General features: G+C 43.5%; 1 protein-coding gene across 1 annotated transcript in view; it reads right to left on the bottom strand.

The window, feature by feature from the left end:
• The window catches only part of MICU2 (mitochondrial calcium uptake 2), a 311,942-nt gene that overhangs the window by 61,006 nt on the left and 227,003 nt on the right, over window positions 1-23,933 (bottom strand). Inside the window, exons 4-6 of the mRNA XM_088458594.1 lie at window positions 20,450-20,525; window positions 12,350-12,397; window positions 1,021-1,103 (exon numbers count right to left, since the gene is read on the bottom strand). Coding sequence (XP_088314720.1) covers window positions 1,021-1,103; window positions 12,350-12,397; window positions 20,450-20,525 — 207 coding nt within the window. The remainder of the gene's footprint in view (window positions 1-1,020; window positions 1,104-12,349; window positions 12,398-20,449; window positions 20,526-23,933) is intronic.

Here is a 23,933-nt window from a genome sequence, read left to right as displayed (position 1 = left end):
TAATGATTTCCAGTGCATCGGTAAGGAGATTGCCAGATCTTACCTGCAGAAGGTAAGATCTGAAGCTACGACAAACGACCCACGTGACCGCACATCGGATCGTTATCCTTCCTGGAAGCTGCACAAATTGTAAAGTAAAGGCCAATGTTCACCTCTCTGGGTACATCTATCAACTGCTCTGGCCAAGGACGGATGGAGACAGGAGGGGGCTACCGAGGTAACCCAGCAAATAGTGCTATTAATCATTGTATCGGAGGCCCCACCTGCTAGAACCTGAGTGGCTCTTTCCCTCGTCTTTTTGCACCTGCACAGTTCAGAGCTTTGCAGAAATTAATTTGTTACCTGTCTCTCACTGGTAAGAAACTTATGCCTGTATCCAGTCATTTATTAAAGCATTGCCTTGCCTCCTTGTAGGTGCCATCATGCATGTAAGTTAACTTGAGCCCCAGGGAAAGTTACGTATATATATTTGCACAATTGTATGACTGTTCTATTGATATGTAACAATGACTAGTGCCTTCCCAGTTTTCATATTTTGAGTGCAATGGGCTAAAATGTCTTTTTGGATGATGAAATGTTGCATTATTGGAGTTAAATCTCTCTCTCTCTCTCTCTCTCTATATATATACACATACACACACACACAGTATATATGTCTATATATATATATATATATATATATATATATATATATATATATATATATAAAAAAAAGAAAAACTCGTACTACCACCGGCATGTATTGTGTGTACCTGGAGTTGCATGGCATACAGAGCATGTCAGTGGGCAATAAAAGAGGAGCAGTGATCCTGGAACTTGGGAGAATTTGTACTGCACAATATCCTTAATTTGACATGTACCAGCATAGCTCCTGCACTAGTCAGAGGTCAGTCCTTTTCTTAACTGGCAATTGCTGAGGAAAAGTAGACTGTCTACCTAGGTTCCACAGCCAAGTCCAATGCGGTGTATAGGATGCCAGGGATATTGATGGTATGTTGTAATCAACACAAAATTACTTACCTTAAAAAACTCTCTCTTCTCGACCTGCTCATTCCCATCAGTATCCAGCATCTGAAATGCAATTTGGAATCCAACCTGCGGCTCTGAAATAGAAATAAAACAATAGCTATAGCCTATTAAGAAATAAACATGCAGTAATAAGTAAGCAATTTGACTACATATATATATATTTTTTTTTTCCCATGAACTCTGCTATATTTGTCATAATGATAGAAATAAAGATGCAAGGCCAGCGTCTAGGCAGGACAAGAGGGGCCTACATTGTGTACACACTAGACGATGTTGCCGGATCGGACGACATATGGTCTGGTGTGTACTGGCCATAATTAACTGAGCGTCACTTGTCACTTTCTGTGTGCTCCTTTGCTAAATGGTCATGCCATATACAGTATTTGTGAAATATATGGTCATTTTTGCTCACAATGACATGCGCACTAATAAAAACTGTATATAATAAATACATATCAAGGTATTAAAGAAACAAAGCTAAAATATAAAAAGTAATGTTACCTGAATTACTTAAAACAAAGGTCACATACCGTATGTGTAAATAAGGTACTATAGACAATGGCTTCAACATTTGCTCCAGTTGTTTCCCGATAAACTTCGCAAATGACCCTTCTTCAGGTTGGCTTCCATGTATGCTCTTCACCCACCAAGTCTACAAGCTTACACCACAGTCCACTCACAGTACCTATAGCATTCTTTATTCACATCTTAGCCTGCACCAAATTTCACTCAGAGTACCTAGACCAGAGGTTCCCAAACACGCTCCTCAAGCTCCCCAACAATTTAGGTTTTAAGGATATCCATGGTTGAGCACAGATGACTTAATTAGTACCTCAGTCAATTTGATTTAACCACCTGTGCTCAACCATGGATCTCTCTAAAACCTGAACTGTTGGGGTGCCTTGAGGACCGCGTTTGGGAACCTCTAACCTACACCATTCTTTATTCACCACTTAGTCTGCACAACCTTTCACTCACAACAATGCACAGGCTACATCACTCAGACAACAAACCCTAGCCAACACATGTGGTTCTTCAAATCACCAATCATACATGACCAAAGCAAACACTACTGCTAGCACAAAGCTTAAGGTGCACAATAGCCGTTAATCATAAAGCCTGCAGCCAAATTACAGTTCATACTATTTAGCCTTAACATTTGCAGCTCACATCTCCCTTTAAACACCAAGTCAATAGCTCACACCAGCCTTTAATCACATAAATTAGGTTTATTTAATAACATGGTGCAATGTGCAACCAATCAGATGTTGGCTTTACTTTTCTGGGTCTTCACTCCAGTCCTCAAGTACACCCAAAAGATAATGTTTTCTGTATTTCTTTAACCATGTAATTATCTCCCCTGTTTCCACAGGAATCCCAAAAACATGACATGCTGGGGGTACTTGAGGACTGAAATTGAGAACCACTTTAGAATCTAAAGTGTACTAGAAAATGAAAGTGTGGATTGGTTGCTATGGGTGACAGCACATTGCATCATGTTGTCAAACCCCAGCGAAGACTTCAGCCATTAACTTTTGAATCGTGTCTGCAGTCATCATTTTTACACAACTCAGAACAAACGAGTGAAAAGGAATAGGAGTTCAGTTTATACGTTTGTTGTGGACAGTGTAATGTATTCAAGGACACTTAATTTGTGAATAGATAAAGGGTATGAATTGGTGAATTTGCATAACTCAGTTATACGGGATTATACAGTAGTGTACTGGAGTATAACTATATAGACCTTCCTTTTACTGATTAACAGTAGACTGCTAAGAAATTAAGAATGCAAACTATCACAAAGACCTACATCCACGTTTATGCTGTACATGTAGCACATTCACTGCCATTACAGACCAAAATATATTATTATATTAATAAACCTGTCATTATAGTCAGTGCCAGAACTAACATTTCTAACTCTAAGAACGTTTTATTTACAAAATCTCACATTTCTGCAGTTCTTAGGTAACGTTGAAATCAAATTTTTTTTCCCTAAAGGTGCCGATTCCCCTATTATTCCAGAGAATGCCACCTTTATAATACTCTGGGTTGAACATAACAGTTCAATAGAAAAAACACCATTGTCACATACCACCTGAAATTATCTGGTGTGAAGGGTTGATTTGGAGCCTTTGTCCTCAGACACTCCATGTTAGTCTAGGTATCTTTAGAAGAGGAGTGATCTCCCCGTAAAATGAACCTTAAGTGAGAGCCAGAAATTAAAAACTGTTGGAACGTCAAACGTAAAGAACATTCATTCTCTCTGGAAAATGATTTTTTTTTTTTTTTCTTGATGGAATGTTGTTCTAAGATTTCTTAGATATTGGTTGTATTCTGATGCCTCCTGAGCTAAGTGAAGTGGATCGGTATGAAATATAATTCCCAAGCACAGACAGAAGATGTTTGTTTCTAACAAGGGTTTTGTAATCGGTGACAAAGGCATGAATAGAGGCAAGTACAATGTCTCTCAGAAGAGGAGGCCATCGGCCTGAATTGGAGTTTGCGGTAGCACTTAGCAATATCCTGTGCTGTGTGAATGAGGTTTTCAGTTTATTTGGAGACAGCGGCAAAATATCCCTTGTTTTATTCTGCAGACATTATTTCACTATCCTCCCAGCCTTCAGCTACCGAGAAACCAGTTGACCATGGAGTTGAATCTAAAATTCAATGCATAATGACTGGCCAATATAAACTATGAAGTACATATGGGGGGGCTTATGTAATAGTGTGCGATCTGCAGCCGCTGTGGGAACTGTTGTAAAGTTGCAAAAATACGGGAAGACTCGCAACAGCCGGCTGCAGATCGCACGCTATTACATGAGCCCCCTAGTGTGTTGTATTTCCTCTTACAAGGTTTTTTAAAAAAAATAATGGTATTAAATATCTAACATCATGGTGAATGTCGTCTTAATTATTATTGCCCTTTATTTTTAAGGCACCTCAGTTTCCACAGCGTCATACAGAGAAAGAGAAACTGACATATCAATGGTACATTGGCTGAGTTGACATATGATTGGAAGAAGACAGTGTAATAAACCAACAGACTACAGTTGGCAGGACCTGGGCAAGGGACAATGGTGCGCTCGCTCACTGTATTTTGAAAGGCAAGTGGAGACGAGTCACGGGGAGCGGAAGGCATTTTGGTGCTGAATGAGACTGTACCCGGCGAAAAGGGATCACACACAGTCACTGTAACATTGTCATTTTTGTCTGTTTTTGTTTTCCAATCCCACGATCATTACTGAACTAATAACAGAAACTTTGAATTCACAATGGCTAATACACTACATAAAAGATGTAAGCACAATCATTAATGCACAGTAGAGACCCTGTACATGTACAAGTGCATACACAAGCACTAATAAAACACACTGCATACACAAGCACTAATGAAACACTGCATACACAGGCACTAATAAAACACACTGCATACACAGGCACTAATAAAACACACTGCATACACAAGCACTAATAAAACACACTGCATACACAGGCACTAATAAAACACACTGCATACACAGGCACTAATAAAACACACTGCATACACAAGCACTAATGAAACACTGCATACACAGGCACTAATAAAACACACTGCATACACAGGCACTAATAAAACACACTGCATACACAGGCACTAATAAAACACACTGCATACACAGGCACTAATAAAACACACTGCATACACAGGCACTAATAAAACACACTGCATACACAGGCACTAATAAAACACACTGCATACACAGGCACTAATAAAACACACTGAATACACAGGCACTAATAAAACACACTGCATACACAAGCACTAATGAATAACTGCATACACAGGCACTAATAAAACACACTGCATACACAAGCACTAATGAAACACACTGCACACACAAGCACTAATGAAACAATGCATACACAGGCACTAATAAAACAGACTGCATACACAAGCACTAATAAAACACACTGCATACACAGGCACTAATAAAACACACTGCATACACAGGCACTAATAAAACACACTGCATACACAAGCACTAATGAAACACTGCATACACAAGCACTAATAAAACACACTGCATACACAGGCACTAATAAAACACACTGCATACACAGGCACTAATAAAACACACTGCATACACAGGCACTAATAAAACACACTGCATACACAAGCACTAATGAAACACTGCATACACAGGCACTAATAAAACACACTGCATACACAAGCACTAATAAAACACACTGCATACACAGGTACTAATAAAACACACTGCATACACAGGCACTAATAAAACACACTGCATACACAAGCACTAATAAAACACACTGCATACACAGGCACTAATGAAACACACTGCATACACAGGCACTAATAAAACACACTGCATACACAAGCACTAATGAAACACTGCATACACAAGCACTAATAAAACACACTGCAGGCACAGGAGAGAATACACTGTAGAAACACTGCATACACAGGCACTAATACACTGCAGGCACAGGTGATAGTACACTGTAGAAATGTTGCATACACAGGCACTAATACACTACAGGCGCAGGCACAGGTGATAGTATACTGTAGAAATGTTGCATACACAGGTACTAATGCACTGTAGAAATGTTGCATACACAGGTACTTATACAGTACAGGCACAGGTGATAATACACCGTAGAAATGTTGCACACAGGTACTTACTTATACACTGCAGGCACGGTGATAGTACACGCAGAATAGGTCCTGCTAAGACGCACGCAAGCTCTTGAATGCCTCTGCCTGATTGACAGGCAGAGGCATTTAAGGGGCAGCGTGGATACAGGGTCGATCAGAATTCCCGGAAATGGGGAGCCCCGTTTTCCAGGAGTGGCCAGCCAGGGACTTGCATGGACGTACGCAGTCTTCTGGGCTCGCAAGCTGACCAGCCTGAGTAAGCTGAGGCCTACTCAGCTGGCCGGCCGCCCGGCGCCGTCCACCATTGACCATCGATGGTCGCAATGGTATTCTCAGCGTGCGACTTCCATCGCAGTGCTGGGATCGCAAATACAGCAGGGGGTGTCATACACCTCCTGCTGCATTTGCATTATTGCAAGGATCACAATTGCAAAGCAGCCTGCGTGCATACATCATATATCTATAGCCTGCGTGCATACATCATATATCTATAGCCTGTGTGCATACATCATATATCTATAGTCTGCGTGCAGCTTTGTAATTGCGATCCTTGCTGAATCAGGCCCACAGTTAGTAAATACCTCCCTACTGGCCTTCCTATAGAATTATATATATGTTTTATGATAACTATAAAACTATGATATCCATAAGTGGTTGGGTACGAGATGCCGGCGTTCGGGATCCCGGCGGTCAGGATCTCGACACAGGCATCTTGACAGGGTCACAATCCCGACAGAAGGAGATAAGTATGCTTTCATTCCCCTATCCCTCCCTCCACGCAGCCTGAACCTAACCCCCCCCCCCCCCCGAGTGCCTATATTATAACCCTCCCCCTAACCCCAATACTTACTGTTGAGATGTCGGCGGGGAATCAGTATAATTTACCGCTGGCCACACGGTTGAAATCCCGACAGCGGAAGCCCGGCAGGGGTGAAGATCCCGAAGCTAAAAAAGTAAGTACAATTAACCCTATTCTACCCCCTAAACCTCCTTTAGGGGTGCCTAACCCTAACCTCCCACCAAAGTCCCTAAACTTAACCCCTCCCCTAAGTGCCTAAACCTAACCCTCCCTTCCCCGCAGCCTATGCCTAAGTCTCCCGGGGGGGGGAAATCCTATCCCTAATCCCTTCCCCTAGCCTAACCCTCAGTCCCCTCCGGGAGCCCCTAATCTAACCCACCCCCCCCCCTGCGGCTGTCCACGCCCGGCTTACCTTCGATCGGTATGCCGGGTGTCGGGCTCCCGGCATAGGTCTAATGACAGGCGACGGGATATTGATGTCTGTCATTAGTTCCTTGCCAGGATTTGACAGTCAGGAAGCCGGTGGTCGGCATTGCGACCGTCGGCTTCCTGACTGCATCCCATCGGCGGTCAAGATGCCGGCGCAACGATTCCGATTGGTGTCGAGATTCTGGCCCAAGCATCCCGACAGCCGAGTTAATAACTACATCCCTCCATATGATGATCGCCAACAAATGTAATGGCTATTCATAAATATGTAATTTACTATATGGAATAAAATGTGATACAAATGGCACCCACATCCTTCTATTGATGAAACAGAGACCAGATTACCACCACCATACAGAAAGTGAAGACTTCTCCCATAAACTGGGTTTACACAGCCATGGCACTCTTTTGGATTGCCCAGCATTTGTATCAGACTGCTATAACATTGGCACACATTATTCCCTCAGTTCAATTTAAAATAAATGTAATATGTGACATATGTATACACTTGAAGGGTGAGCTATCAATGGATGATTGTTCTTTAGAATATAAAATTGCCTAAAATCCCCATGTACAAGTCTAATTATTTCCACAGACTTTCCAATCTATTAAACATTGATTTATTTTATAATCAGGCTAGTTTGGGAGATAATATGCTGCTGAGCATTATGCAGTTTATTCCCATTCATTTGGATTATGTCTGAGGTGAAATGCATTGCCAATACAATGAATGGGGCAGCACGGATGGCGCTGTAGCTAGCATTGCTGCCTCACAGCACTGAGTTCATAAGTTCAATTCCCGGCCATAGCCCATTGGTGTGGAGTCTGTATGTTCTCCCTGTGCTTGTGTTGGTTTCCTCCAGGTGCTTGCAAATATTTGTTCATTTACTTCATGGAGCATTCTCTCATTCATTTCAATCAGCCATGCCATTCCATAGCATCTTATAGGAACACTTGTGACAGTCACAGTCTATGGTCTGTGTTGTAATTGCAGGTAAATGTTAACAAACTGTTCGACCAATAGGGGGCGATAGCACTCAATTCAAAAATGTGCATTACTCAGCATTGAGAGATAGGTAAAGAAAACTCAGAACAATTAAAGACACATGTGCATGCAAACATCATGCAAACCTATGTGTTTGTCAAGTGTCTGTTACACACGTGTTAAAAGTCGAATATAAAAGTCACTACAGTTAGCTGCCGTAATGTTACCAGTTATGAGTTTATCTTTTCATTCATTCATTTTTCTTTTCTTTTTGAATAGTTATTGGACGTCAGCTCTCCATCAGCAGTACTACAATATTTATTATGGGTTCTACAGCTAGAGGTGGAGCAAGTAATTCTAAGTACTCTGACGGCTGAGGAAACTATCCCTATGGCAGGTGAGGTCTACGCTACAATGTCTGCAAAGTAACATGCAGTGAGCGAGAAGATAAACAAGTCAGACGAAAAGCAGGTTTACAAATTTGCAGTCAAGTGTGATTTATAATGTCTATGGTGCATAAATGTCAGGAGTGATGCAATTTGCATGAGTAAATAAGACTAGGTACGGTCTTGGGAGTGTTTGCTTCTCCCCGCAATATCCTGACATTCCTGGCTGATACTCCCCTGCCCACCTTTAAACAACTACCCTGTATGTACTACATGGCGATCTTCCTTACAGTGTTTTCCCCGGACTTGTCATCTTTGACACAATTTACCTCCCATGTGCAATGTTAGTTTTGCAGAATTTTGTACACCAGTAAATTCCTTTATACTGGATTGAACATGGTTGTAAATAGCTGGGATTACATGCTAAAGTTGAAGCACCCCTTGTCATAGTGTTTGTACTGTATTCTCTGACTCTCTCTAGGCGAAAAGAAGATGGAACCTCCGCAGGGTACAAATATTATTCGATATTTTAATGTGCACTAAATGTTTGCTCAATTTAACAGATAATGAATGAATAGGCATGTAACTGTGGCACGTGCAAAGGTTTGGACAGGCTGTCACTCACTGCTTAGTAATCTCTCTATTGGTATAATTCACAGCTATATGTTTATTATAACCACCTAGAGGGAGAGCGTTTCTATCCACAGCTCAGAAATATTCGCCATTTTACCAGATCTCATCACATATCGCCTATAATATTCCAGGGTCTGGGGTCTGTGACAACCATACCAAAACCTTTATAGTTTGTACCTTTCAGTGGCTCATGGGATGTTTTAGATGGTTGTGATGGCGAAATACACAACCCCTTCCATCGCCTCCCTTTTATAGCACCAGCCATCACTAATATAATGATTGCACAACTTCAATGTGTATTGTACTCAACCTCTGTTCTGCCTCAGTGACACCATGGCCCTGTGACATTAGCTTCTTCTATGTTATACAGAAAATTCATTGCTCTATTTTTGTCTGTCTGTTCTGAGCCTTCCACCGGATGGATTTTGACGACATCACATAATTTCGACGAAAACTTCACAGAGTAGAAACATTAGACCCCAGAAGACATACTAGGGGGGTGAGGTCCCGGACGGACCTGGCGTTGGTGTACGCTGGGCAGAACTTTGATCCGGGGACGCTGGGCAGAACTTTGACCGGGAGCCTGTTCTGAGTCTTCCATTGGATGGATTTGGATGAAACCTTCACAGAGAGGTGGCAGATGGTCTGGGATGCATAATGGAGTGGTTGGGGTCCCGGTTCGGACATCACGGCGGAGTGCGTCGGACAGAACTTTGACCCAATTGAGCCTGTTCTGAGCCTTCCACTGGATGAATTTGGATGAAAACTTTACAGAAGGGTGTAATTTGGTCTGGGATGCGTAATGGAGTGGTTGGGGTCCTGGTCGTACCTCACAGCAGAGTGTGCCGGGTAGAACTTTGACCCAGGAAGCCTGTTCTGGGCCTTCAACTGGATGGAGTTGGACGACATCACATAATAAAACTTAATAACTTGAAGATTTAAACCCGGGCAATTCCGGGTACAGCTAGTAATGTATATACCACATTTAGTGCCTTCTATCTGTACAGTAATTTCCTGTGTCACTAGCAGCCATGCATCGCCAAAGCATAATAGACCCCCAACATATTTACCATCTGTGAAGAGAATTTGCTATTTTCTAAAAATCTTGTGTGGTTGTTGATAAAAAGTATTATTTGTTTTTTTTACCCGTCCACAGCACTTATTCCAAAAATTTTCCGGCTTGTGTAAGAGTTGGTTTGCATTCTTCAGACATTAACCTGATGAGCACTTAGGCAGTTACACACTTGCCAACAGATGACCTGTATTCTTAGAGAACGGTTTCCTTCTGACAACTTTCCCCTGCAGGTGATATCTGTGCAAGTGCTTCTCTACTGTGGATTACCGCTCTAGTGTCTGCTACACCTTTCTGTCGACTCTTTATGGGTTCTGCGCTGACCATTTCATATGCAACTATGCAGACTGGAGCGAATCTGGCACTTGTGCCTGGAGAGGTGGGCCAGCGGCGGGGAGAGGCGAGCCAGCAGAGGGGAGAGGCGAGCCGGCAGAGGGGAGAGGCGAGCCAGCAGAGGGGAGAGGCGGGCGGGCCAGCGGAGGGGAGAGGCGGGCGGGCCAGCGGAGGGGAGAGGCGGGCGGGCCAGCGGAGGGGAGAGGCGGGCGGGCCAGCGGAGGGGAGAGGCGGGCGGGCCAGCGGAGGGGAGAGGCGGGCGGGCCAGCGGAGGGGAGAGGCGGGCGGGCCAGCGGAGGGGAGAGGCGGGCGGGCCAGCGGAGGGGAGAGGCGGGCGGGCCAGCGAAGGGGAGAGGCGGGCGGGCCAGCGGAGGGGAGAGGCGGGCGGGCCAGCGGAGGGGAGAGGCGGGCGGGCCAGCGGAGGGGAGAGGCGGGCGGGCCAGCGGAGGGGAGAGGCGGGCGGGCCAGCGGAGGGGAGAGGCGGGCGGGCCAGCGGAGGGGAGAGGCGGGCGGGCCAGCGGAGGGGAGAGGCGGGTGGGCCAGCGGAGGGGAGAGGTGGGCCAGAGGAGGGGAGAGACCATGGGAGGTGCGTTGTAATGTAGCCTAGTACAGTATAGGTGTGTTTGTATTAGGGATGTGCAGGCTCGGATAGGTTCGAGTTTGCACGTGGAGTTCGGATTTTTCCCTCCAAAAAAACGGAACTCAGAACGAGGCAAAACGTCATCTTACATGGACGAACATCATCATTCCTGGTCTTTTGTCCAGGAATGATGATGTTCGTCCATGTAAGATGACGTTTTGCCTCGTTCTGAGTTCCGTTTTTTTGGAGGGAAAAATCCGAACTCCACGTGCAAACTCGAACCTATCCGAGCCTGCACATCCCTAGTTTGTATAACTGTAAACAGATATAGTACGCCTCAGAGATCTATGGTAAGTGCAATGATGATAATCACAATTGCCAGCACTAGCAATTCAGATTGGCTGATTGCATATTCACAATTGACTGTTGCTTTTCTGGATCATGGATGTTATATTCATAATTCATAGTATATTGGGCAAAATTTATAAGCTTTACAGACCACTGCACAATTGTAACTTGAGAGTCGTCAAATATGGGTGGAGCCCCCCCCCCTAATCACTGGGTGATTTACATATAAATAACAGCAAGTTTTCAAGTGTTCATATTCCGGCACTCTGTCCACTTCTTCACTATTCCCTTCCCCAAACCAAAAGACAGCGACAACTAGTATGGAGTAAAAGGACCATTAGTAGGGAGTAGTAGGGAGCAGTGAGGAAAACAAAGCACAGCAAAAAGACTGCGGTTTGAAGACAGCAGAAAAAAAGGGAAAGGCCATTTTAATTGCTCATGAACAATTACACAAATTAAGCAATATTCATGATCAATGCAATTCTCTGTATACACCAATAAAGAGGGCAGCACTGGAATATGAAAGGTCAGCTTTAATTCATATGCAAATTGCCCAGTGAATAACTTGAAGAAACTATAACAACGTCATTTATGTACTGCGTTCTTCACGCTGGAACAAATGCTCATCTTCATCGCTCAAATTCCAGAGTACCATTGCTGCTCTGACATTGCACAGATGCACAATGCTGTCCCGGGACCAGAATATAAGGGCATATTGAAAGCAGACATTGGGCATTCTCTCTTGGGGGTCTATTTACTAAGCAGTGTTAGGAGACAGAGTGAAAAGTGATAAGGTGCCAGCCAATCAGCTCCCAACTGTCATTTTTCAAACACAGCCTGTGAGATGACAGTTGGGAGCTGATTGGCTGGCACCTTATCACTTTTCACTTCTCCTAACATTGCTTAGTAAATAGACCCCTCTCTCTCTTATAGCATAGTGCATTCACTACTAGACAGTTTTCTGAATTTATATACTATATATATATATATATTTAGATATAGAGAGCGCTAGAGACAGAGAGAGGGGGAGAAAGAGGGAGAGCAGATGTGTAAAATAGTATATTCCAGATAAAGATGCACGAAGGGGAAACCTACTTGTCAGAATTGTCAGCATAAACAAGTACTCGGTGTAGGAAATCAGTCCTGTGGGAAAGAAAAGTTGCAGGTTAGACATCAGAGCTCTATCTCAATAACCAGGGTCACATTACAAGCACATTGCAGACATTTGGGCTCATTTTTATTAGTGACATTGCAGTTTACGTTCCATGTCACATTTACACAAATAATTGCGGGGCAGACGAGTCTCGCATTCTTCATAGCGTCTTCGTTAAGACTCGGCCTGTGCACAACACGCTCATATGTTTGTGCTGCACTGGACGTGAACTTTTCATTTCTTTCTTTTGCTAAACGCCAGCATCTGTTTTATGCTCTAAACTCAATTAAAAGGAGTAACATTTATTTATTATCAATACAATGTCTGCACTAAATCTTCACATTTCTCCTCACTTTATTTTTTTTTTTATAATTCACTTAAAATATTCACAGTTTACACAGAGTGGAAAATAAATGAAATGTACTTTGTCATATTTAGTATTCCTCTAATATTACCGAGAAGGATCAAAGTATTTTGGCTCAAGTGGAGAGTAGCCTGCCTCTCAACCTCATGGGGCGATGGAAACACACACGTCTGCCAGGGTTACTAGATGGCAGTGATAACGCAGCTAGGACCGATGCCAAAGAGGCTGTTCTCCCCTCTCTTTGTATGATAACGTCCTTTTTGCAAGGTGAATATTATTATTTTATTCCCCCCTTCAAAAGAAAATTCAAAGGATGGAATTATAGACGTGCAAGCAGAATATACAGGTGTTGTCCTGCTGACATATTTCAGCACAAACTAGTCATTGATGCAATTAAATTGCATCAGTGTATAATGTGAAGGGGTGGGAAACAGCCTTTTAATTCATTGTTGTGTCAGAATACCTTGAAAACCCATTGCAAAGCCTCACAGGCACTAACTGGATTAATCACTCTATTGAAGCTTATACAGTACAGGAGACATTTCAGCGTGACATGTTTAAACACTGCTTAAAGAAAAGTAAACATAATTTACTTCCGTTTACATTGAGACAAATTAATAAAGGAAAATCGTCAGACCTTGTGTACAAAAAAAAAAAAGGTGCGTTTTATAATGCGGCAATAACAACTTAATTTCGCATGCAAAAATGTCTGCAAAACTACAGAAGGCAGGAGACAGCCTGCTGGGGTAAATGATAATTTGGGGTAGATGTAAGAACTGACCTAGGACAATGCATGATCAGCTCCAATGACACCCGCACGGAACATTGGCTGTAAATTCCTTTTCTGTTTGCCAGATTGGTGCCATTTTTATATAGTTTAACTCAATGAATTAAGTCCATGAATCAACAAAGTTGTCAAAAAGGGTCTCATTCTAATACCAGCACTATTCCATTTTAAAAGGAAAACAAGTTGTAATGCAGATAGAGTAAAGCCAAGTGCTGTGATTTGTATATTTGCAGGAGTAAGGCTAACCGCAATGCCCCATTTGATATGAGTGGCACTGAAAAGATGTGTCAGCACTACACAATCTGCAGCAAGAATGTGTGTTTGTATAGCACATGGATTTACAGTAAAATACGCTGCTGCTTGTGGATTATAGTCATTGACTTGTCGCGGGCACTGGAAGGCACCTGACAAACTCTCGCTTGTGAAATTGATGCATTTATAAACAATTACCGGCTGACTTTATGCTATCCATTGACCCATCCTAGTTATAAAACAGTGGTAAATTCCCTAGCAAGGAACGTCTGGAGAATGGCACAGCGAAGCCAGCATAGACTTGCAGGGGCTGATGTACTAAAGCACGGCCAATTAGAAAGATACAGTATGTCGCCCACAAATAAATATTTTATACAAGAGGTTTCCTCCTCCTACAAAATAGCAGAAACGTAGGGGTTCAATGCCAGTGATCCCGCAGTGCTGGGGTTCTTACGTCAGCACATATTCCTTTCCCTGTGATGACAACATAAAAGATAAGAACAGCAAACAGCTCTGTTATTTTGTAACACAGGTGCTGATTGGGTAGAAGTCAGCGCCGGTGGGATAAAGTCTGCCAGAACTGCCAGTGTCTAAGACATGGAATCCCCACAGTTCTGCCTGTTGAATGAATGTACATTTTCAACATTAGTTTTGCTTATTTTGCCAAGTTCCTATCTAAGTATAATTTCCAACTTAGCTGACGTGTCAGGAATATTACAATTTCTTTGAAGCACAAAGGGCCTCATCTAGAGGAGCAGCAGGGGACTCATTTGCACCAGGACAAACCAGGTTGTGATAAGGATTTTTTTTTGCCACTGGCTGCCTTTGCATGTAATATGGGTCAGTTTCATTATAACCCAACAATTTAGCGTTCAGCTAGCAAGTGCTTAAAGAAAATGTAATGGCCTGTGATAGTTATTGGTTGTCCACAAGTGCACGTGCATACATACATCATGCAAATGAATGCATGTTTTACAGTCATTTTAAGTATCAGCGAGATAACTAGATAATTTCACCTTTGCTCAAGTTAGCAAGTGCAGATTTGCTTTATTTATATGTAACCTTTCCAATTTTGTCTAAACAACATTAATAATAATTAAACATATGAACCGGATGTACATTGGTATATAATGGGTGGACTGGCCTAAAGTCATAAATATGGAACCTTAGGAAAAACTACTGGGTCCAGATTTTAACTAAGGATACAACTTCAATAAACATGAAGGGGAAAGTTAGGAGATAGGCAATCTCATTATTTAACAGAATGGAGGTGGTACTGTGTATAATACAGAATAGACAAATGGGAATCGGTATGAAATACCGGCTGACGCATGGCCGGTAGTTCGATTCCCGGCAGCATCAGTCCTACAGATGCAGAGATCCCGGCAGCGGCAGCCCGACAGCGCTGGAAATCCCGATCGTCCATAGGTAAGTACAAACCAACCTAACCCTCCTTAGGGGTGCCTAACCCTAACCTTCCCCCCCTGTGCCTAACCCTAATCCCCCCTTCCCAACTGCCTAAACCTAAGTCCCCAGGGGGGTGCCCAACCCTAACCTCCCCCGCGGGGGTGCCTAGCCCTAACCCCCCCCTTCCCCTAGCCTAACCCTCCCGGGGGGTGCCTAACCCTAAGTCGTCCCCCCGGGTGCCCTAAACCTAACCCTCCCCCCCCGCGGCTGCCCCTTCGATCGGGATGCCAGGCGCCGGGTCTCCCGGCGTCGGAAAAATGACAGGCGTCCCCGGAATAAAGCAATCGGGAAGCCGGCTGTTGGGCTTACGTCAGCTGGTTTCCTGATTGATTACCGACAAATGGGACCATCTTAAAATTGCATTAGAGGTGAATTAGGTCTAAAGCAACGAATCATACTCAGGAGTGCACATATGACAAAGGGACATGTGTTGTGACTGGCGGGCAGAGAGGTCACCAACAGCCTACAAGAGGTTCATCATTGTACGGGGAGGTGGTATAGGCATATTTACTAATTATATTGCATCGCAAACTATAACTGCGAGATAAATTAATTGGGAGGAATAATGCAGGAAAATGTATCCGTTTACATTTATGGGGTAAGCCAGCAATGGTAAACTGGCAATCGCCTCCGAGAATTTTTAGAAGAATGAGCTTTATGGCTATATTTTTACAGCATCGCTAACTGTGTAAGTCAACCCCCCCCAATAGTGGTGCAGCCTAGGTGCCAGGATGTCCTGTTTGGATAGTAAATGGCAAAGTAGCATAAAATTTACATAGAGCCAAAGCCACAGGCATAGTATTCAAAAATATAGCTCTAGTGTATAAACAGTAAACCCACCAGTGTTTTTTTTCTTTATGGTGTCCGCATGACCGGCTTCCTGAGACCTGTCACACTAGTAATGTTTTTCATGTACTTAAAATAAAAGTATGCCTTGATCCCCCTACATACGGAAGCACATTACCAGCTCTGTGGGATCATTCGCACAGATATAAAAGTTGTCTTGCCTGGAATGGGATCAATGCAGTGATCAGCTGTGTCAGTCATAGAATGGAGACCATTATATCTTCCATCTCACTTACTGCTACTTATATTTGATCAGTTTCTAATGCAGTTTTCCTATCCATTATATTCTAAATATATTGCTTGTGTCGGCACAAATATAAGAGTTTATTATGGGAAACATTTTTTTTTTATTTAAGAAAATACATTTTTATTTTCCTTCTGCTGGTATTTTACCATTTCCGTTTGTTTTGCTTGTACAGGGCTCGTTGAGGACCAAAGAAAGTTCACTCTAGAACTGACATAATTGCTGGATGATCATGTTTGTGTAAGAGGAACATGACAGTTCATACATTTCAGACCAGACTTCTTACCGTAAGGGGAGGGAGTGAGCACACACTTACACTACATCCTTCCAGTGAGCCGCTCTGACAGTAAAGGGTTTTTATTCCTAGCAGAAAGGGTATTTTCACAATGGGGAATAAATTGCTGTATTTTATAATTACAGGATTAGTCTTCTGTAAGCTGACACCACATTTATCTATAGAATGCTGACTAATTTGTGACCTTTCTAAGTGTGAAATTTAAATATGCACAGATGCATACAAAAAGGGCTAACAAAAGATAACCTTTTAGAAAACTGAAATACTATTCTTACATAGGCATTTGCATGTACACTTTAAATATTTTTTATTCAGTGTAAGTGACTACATATATTTCAGGCTTAAAAAGTCAACGTGCACAGCTTGAGAAATGACCTATTGGATCCGAAATGGTTTGTCATTTTTTTTAGTATTTTAATAAAGTTAAAAACAGTTTTAAAAATTAATTTAAATATATTTTTTTTAAATAATAAAATATGCCTAGGTCAGTGGTTCCCAAACTTTTTTGAATCACAGCACCCTTGAGTATCAGCATTTTGTCGACGGCACCCCTTGGCCGAAACTTTCTTATTGAGAAATTCAGCAAAAAAATAAATGAAGTAAATTGTGCTTATATGTCACCCTTAGATTCAGTTATGTGGTGGTTGACAGAGCTGCACATAGTTTTTGATTGGCACTCATTAGCACTGGTTTTGCCTATCACAAAATAAAAATCATATTATTTGGTACTGGACCACCAACCCAAGGCACCCCTCCAAGTGTCTTGAGGCACTCAGTTTTGGAACCACTGGCCTAGGTGGTTGTCTCGCACCCACCTGTGTCCCTAGGCCTATACTGTTCAATTATCTCTCACCCATTGGCAATAGACTCCCCAGTGGCAACAAATCCCATTAACTTTGCACCCACCCCGTTAGTGGTAAAACATACGTTCTTGTATAACCCCCCAAAACCTTTTTTTTGCTGCCTTGTGACTGGGGTACTTTACGCACCCCCAAGGCCCAGAGTCAAATGACTTTAGTTGGGCATTACCCCTCATGTCCCACACCTAGTGCAGATAGAGCCCCCCGCCAGGGTAGTACTCCCCACCCCCATAGTTTTACCCCATCCCCACATGCAGAGCACAGCGAAGCGTGTGTCACGCGGGACTGATGACCAGTCGCCGATGCTACAGCTGGTCTCCAAGTAGTGACCTGGGGAGAACTAAAAAGCAATCTTACAGAGAATTAGCGGGAACCTTAGGAATGGTCAAATCAGAGAAGAAAAAAAAAAAAAAACTCAATGGTGAGCTCGGCAACACAAAAAGAGCTGGACATCCAAGGAAGACAACAGTGGTGGGTGATCCATGGTAAAGACAAACCCCTTCACAACATGCAGCCAGGTGAAGAACACTCTCCAGGAGGTAAGCATATAATTATCCAAGTGTACCATAAATAAAATTAACAAGACCAAGTACAGAGGGTTCACCCAAGATGCTAACCTATTATAAGCCTCAAGAATTGAAAGGCCAGATTAGACTTTGCCAAATAACATTGAAAAAAAATCCAGCCCAGTTCTGGAACACCAGATGTAACCAAGATCGACCCGTACCAGAATGATGTGAAGAAAAAGTATGGCAAAGGCTAGGCATGGCTCATGATCTAAAGCAGGGATGGGGAACCTCAGGCCCGGAGGGCCGTAAAAAGGCCCGTGGATTCATTTGGTCTGGCCCTCTGAGCTTTTTCCTGCTAGCCTCATCTGGCTAGCAGGGTGCCTAGAATGGCAGCCTGCAGCCAGAATCTATACAGCAGTGTCGCCAGGAGCATCCTTAGGACGCTTCAGACAGTCACACCGCTGCCCTTACAGCTCCCGGGAGCATCCTCAGGATACTCCGGGCATTGCTGTAATCACCGATGATTGTGCCCCCGACCCTTGTGACGTCATATGGAGGGGGCGTGGTTTGCGCCAGGCCCGCGAATAATGTTATGTATATAAAAATGGCCCTTGGCAGAAAAAAGGTTCCCCACCCCTGATCTAAATGATACCACATAGTCTATAAAACACAGTGGAGGCAGCCTCATGGGCATGCATGGCTTTCCATGTCACTAGTGTTTATTGATGATATGACAGAAGCAGCTGGATGAATGCTGAAGTGTGTAAAGATATACACTATTGTCTGCTCCGATTCAGCCAAATTCAACTAAGCTGATTGGGCAGCACTTCACAGTATAGATGGACAATGATCCAAACCATAGCCATGAAGTGGAATATTCTGCAATGGCCAAGGCAATCACCTGATCAAGCATGCATTTATCTTGCCGAAGACAAAACTCAAAGCAAAAAGACCTATGAACCAACAACTGAAGACAGCTGCAGTAAAGGCCTGGCAAAGCAGAACAAAGGAGGAAATCCCAACATTTGGTGATGTCCATGGTTTCCAGACTTCAGGCAGTCATTGCCAGGAAAGGACTCTCAACAAAGTATCAAAAATGAACATTTTATGTATGATTATGTTAATAGTGTCTAATTACATTTGATCCTCTGAAAATAGGGGTGTGTGTAAAAAAATGGTTGCAATTCCTAAATGTTTCAAACAATATATTTGTTCAACCCGTTGAATTAAAGCTGAAAGTCTGCACTTCACTTGCATCTCCATTGTTTAATTTCAAATGGATTGTGGAGGCGTACAGAGCCAAAATGATGACAATTGTGTCCGTGTCCAAATATATATGGACCAAATATCAGTGCAGTACATTTTCTCTTTTACTTCTTGTTCCAACATTAAGATGTCATTTATAGTACACATACGCTGAAATAAACAGACCCACTCCTGTAAATATTATCTTTATATGTGGTAAAATGTGATGTCATAGCTTATAATTGGCAAGTTACCGCATCACATCTGTAAGTACTAGGAAAACGTATGCAGACTGCTGGTGTGTCCCACCTTATAGTGGCATATAATCATGACTGATGGTGACCTCTGGTTGTGGTGATACCTACACAGTCAAACGATAAGTAACTTTGATGCCTTATTGTGGATTTGTGATCCAATACTTATGTAGTATGTGTTATACGCTTTGGGATAGAAACACATTCTGCATTTATTATAACTAGTACATGCAGCAGCAAGGAAAGCGATCATATTAGGAACAGCACAAATATCCCATCATGTATCTACTTGTATACTACGTATTATATATCTAACACACACCTTAATGTAAACTCTTAGGGATAACAGAAGTCCCCTTAGCTTGACCTATGGCCCTGTGCTTTTACATGGTGACGTCTGATAGGTTGGGTACAGGGTCCCGATGGTCAGAATCCCGAATGATTTTTGTAAGTATTACGACCCTTACCTTAACCCACCCCAGCCGCAGCCTAACCCTGATCCACCCCTAACCCACCCCACTCGCAGCCTAACCGTGATCCACCCCACTCGTAGCCTAACCCTAACCCACCCCAGCCTAACCCTGATCCACCCCTAACCCACCCCCACTCGCAGCCTAACCCTGACCAACCCCTTCCGCAGCCTAACCCTGATCCACCCCTCCTGCAGCCTAACTCTAATCTCTTTCGCAGCCTTTCCATCCCCCTTGTGCCTAACCCTAAGTCTAACCCTTATCTCCACTATCTGTCGAGATGCTGACTACAACCCCTTCTGATATCCTTATAATCTGCAGTATGGGGTGTATTATCTCTTACATTGAAGTGTATATTTCAATTTACTATACACAGGTAAATGGGTGACTGTTGTGACTGACAATGATATTATTAATTAAAATTAGCAAGAAAGAAAAACATTGCTCACCTTTATCACCTAAGTCTCTGAAAAATGTTGGCCCCGGTTTTACCTTAGCTACCTGGGTAAGCATGGCATCAAACTCCTTTGGAAATAAAATGGGATAAATCAGAAGCGGCATTGGTGAGTTTTTCCATTTTCTCACGCCACACGGATAACATGCAACAACCTTATCGTTGATTTGCTAATAGCAATGAAACATAACTGTATTTACACTGTGAACATGTGCACTAAGAATATAATACTGAGTAACGTTTCTTGTATAAATATCAACAGTAAATTATAACCTGTGAGCAGCAACATCACTTCAGTACAGTGGTTCCCAAACTCGCTCCTCAAGACACCCTAACAGTCTAGATCAGGGGTGTCAAACTCGGGCCCTCCAGTTGCAGTGGAACTACACATCCCAGCATGCAGTGCCACAGGTTTGCTATTAGGGCATGCTAAAACTGTGGCAGGGCATGCTGGGATATGTAGTCCCACAAAAGCTGAAGGGCCCGAGTTTGACACCACTGGTCTAGATCAGAGGTTCCCAAATGCAGCCCCCAAGGCACCCCAACAGTACAGGTATTCGAGATATCCATGGTTGAGCACAGGTGGTTAACCTCAAATTGACTGAGTTACTAATTACGTCACCTGTGGTCAAGCATGGATATGCTTAAAACCTGGGTTCCTTGAGGACAGAGTTTGGGAACCTCTGCTCTAGGTTTGAAGTACATATTACTTAAGTCACCTGTGCTTAAGCATGTATCTCAGACAGTTTGATTATACCATCTGTGCACAAGCATGGATATCCTTAAAACCTGGACTGCTAGGGTGCCTTGAGGACAGAGGGCCTGATTCAGACCCGGTCGCAAGCGATGAGCGCTCGCAACCGGGTCGTTGTTTGCCCACTGGGCATGCGCACGACGGAGCTGGCTCCGTCGTGCGCATGCGTGAGACCCGGCTAGCGACGGGTGCTCCGTCGCTCCGGGTCTCGCACCAAAGGGGGCGAGCTGTCGATGGTGAGTGACAGCTCGCCCCATTTGGTGGGTGGGCCGGGGGGGTGGCCGGCCAAACGGAGGTGTTCCCAACAGAACGCTTGCCGTTTGGGGGCAGCCCCACTGACATCACCCACAAGGGTCTCGTCGCAAGCCTGATGGTCTCGACCATTGCGACCAACATCGTGGCCGCTCGCTATAGCTGTGGGTGGTTACAGCTGATTCAGAGCGAGTGCGCGCTTTTTGCGAGCACCTCCGAATCAGGCACAGAGTTTGGAAAACCCTGCTATATATATATATATATATATATATATATATATATCTCTAAAAATGTGGGAAGTACAGGGGACTCTACTGTATGTTCCATAAATGTTTTATATTAGCCATTTCATTTATTGAAAGAGTTATTTATATAATATGGAAGGAACCCAAGCAAACACGGGGAGAACACACAAACTCTATACACATATGTGGGAACCAAACCCATGACTGCAGCTTTGTGAAGCAGCAGCGCTAGCCACTGTGCCACCATACTGTCCAGAGCTTTACCTCTGTACAGTTATTGATATACTATAAATAGAACCTAAGCAAACATAAGGAGAACCAATGACTGCAGCTCAGTGAAACATAAGCGCTAACCATTGTGACACCGTACTGTTCACAGTGTCCAGAGCTAACTCTCTGAACAGCCTAAAAGAAAATTTAGGGTCTTGTCATTGCCTCCCCATTACATACAATTTTTTTCATTCCTCCAGATCAGGGGTGGGGAACCTTTTTTCTGCCGAGGGCCATTTTGGTATATACTGTATAACATTATTTGTGGGCCAGGTACAGGCCACGCCCCCTCAGTATGATGTCACACAGGGGCGGGGCCACAATCACGGGTGATTACTGTAATACCCTGAGCATCATGAGGATGCTCCGGGAGCTGTAAGGACACCGGTGTGACGGTCTGAAGCGTCCTAAGGACGCTCCTGGCGACACTGCTGTATAGAATCTGGCTGCAGGGGGCCATTCTAGGCACCCTGCTAGCCAGATGAGGCTAGCAGAAAAAAGCTCAGAGGGCCAGACCAAATGATTCCGGGGGCTTTATACTGCCCCCGGGCCTGAGGTTCCCCATCCCTGCTCTAGATCAAACTATAAACTGGATGATGCCAGATCACTCTCCAAATGTCACCACACACACTCCTGCGGCTAAGCTGAATTGTGAAGAAAATATGGAGACACATCAATGTTCCATGTGAAGGTAAACTCAGCAAACAGACTTAGCAACACCTTTATAGAAGTTAGGAAAAGTCTTGCAGCATGAGTATTACTATACATTAATTTCTTCTTATTTACTAAAGAAAAATAGAGTCTTTAAGTACATTATTATAATAAATAGCACTTTGAAAGGCACAGGATAGGCTATGCTCAATGTCAATAAGACTCCAGTGGCATCATGCCTCTATTTGATCACAAAATCCAACTACTAGTGCAGATACGATCTGTACAGTGTTAGATCTTCAACCAGAATATTGTTCTCAAGTACGACCTTGTCAGTGTACTTTAACATCAAGGACAAATAAAATGACCGTGAGTGAAATCAATAAAACTGAAAAGTTTTGCCATAGAACTAAGAGAATGTGAGGCTATTGGACAATTACACTGTAATATAACTTCCAGAATAAACAGGTTAGGAAACATGGCATTCCTTTCAAGTTTTGGATTTTATTCAGCAAGAGGGTATTGTGTAGGAGTGGATGGAACATTCAGCATGGTGGACCTGCATTGTGCATATCCTTCCTCAGAGGAGTAATGCTGGCCATACACTAGTACGATTTCGACCCGATTGCAAGATTTTAGACTACTCGTACGATGCATCGTATGCAAATCGTGCAGTGTTTAGGTACCAATACGATCCGATGCGCGCTCCAGAGCTGTTCTATCGTATCGTATGATCAGATGTGCAGCCCATATTATCTGTCGTATCGTATGCAGAACATGCCGTGTATTTGTGCAAATTTGATGCATCATGCGTCCGACCTGCATTATTTGTTAAAAAAGACCAATGCACGCACGAATGAGGGAGATCTGTGATGTATGCATCTGTATTTAATAAAATAAACACAGATGCAGGGATGGTTCAGTGAGAACCATCCATGCATCTGTGAAAGAAGTGTTTTTTAAAAATAAAACGGGCGTACCCCCACCCCAAAGAGCAACCAGCCCCGGGCTTTTAATGAACCAGCTCTGGTTGCCAAAATACGGGGTACAAATTACGTAGGGGTCCCCTGTATTCTGCGCAACCAAAACTGGGCTCTGATCCGGTCCTGGTTCTGGAAATACAGGGGGGGGAAAATGCATAGGGTCCCCCTGTGTTTTCCAGAACCAGCACCAGACTTTTTCTAGCGGGGACCTGATGCCACAGCCTGGGGAAGCCCTTTCACTGGGTCCCCAAGTCGTAGCATCAACCCTGACCGCTAGTCAGTCCAGGCCAGGGATCCCTGGGGAGCTGAGGACCCCCTCAATAA

This window comes from Taudactylus pleione, unplaced genomic scaffold (assembly GCF_031769625.1).
Source record: "Taudactylus pleione unplaced genomic scaffold, aTauple2 ptg000842l, whole genome shotgun sequence".
Lineage (NCBI taxonomy): Eukaryota > Metazoa > Chordata > Amphibia > Anura > Myobatrachidae > Taudactylus > Taudactylus pleione.
Note: the sequence above shows the minus strand (reverse complement) of the source record. Positions and strands in the feature narration are given on the sequence as shown.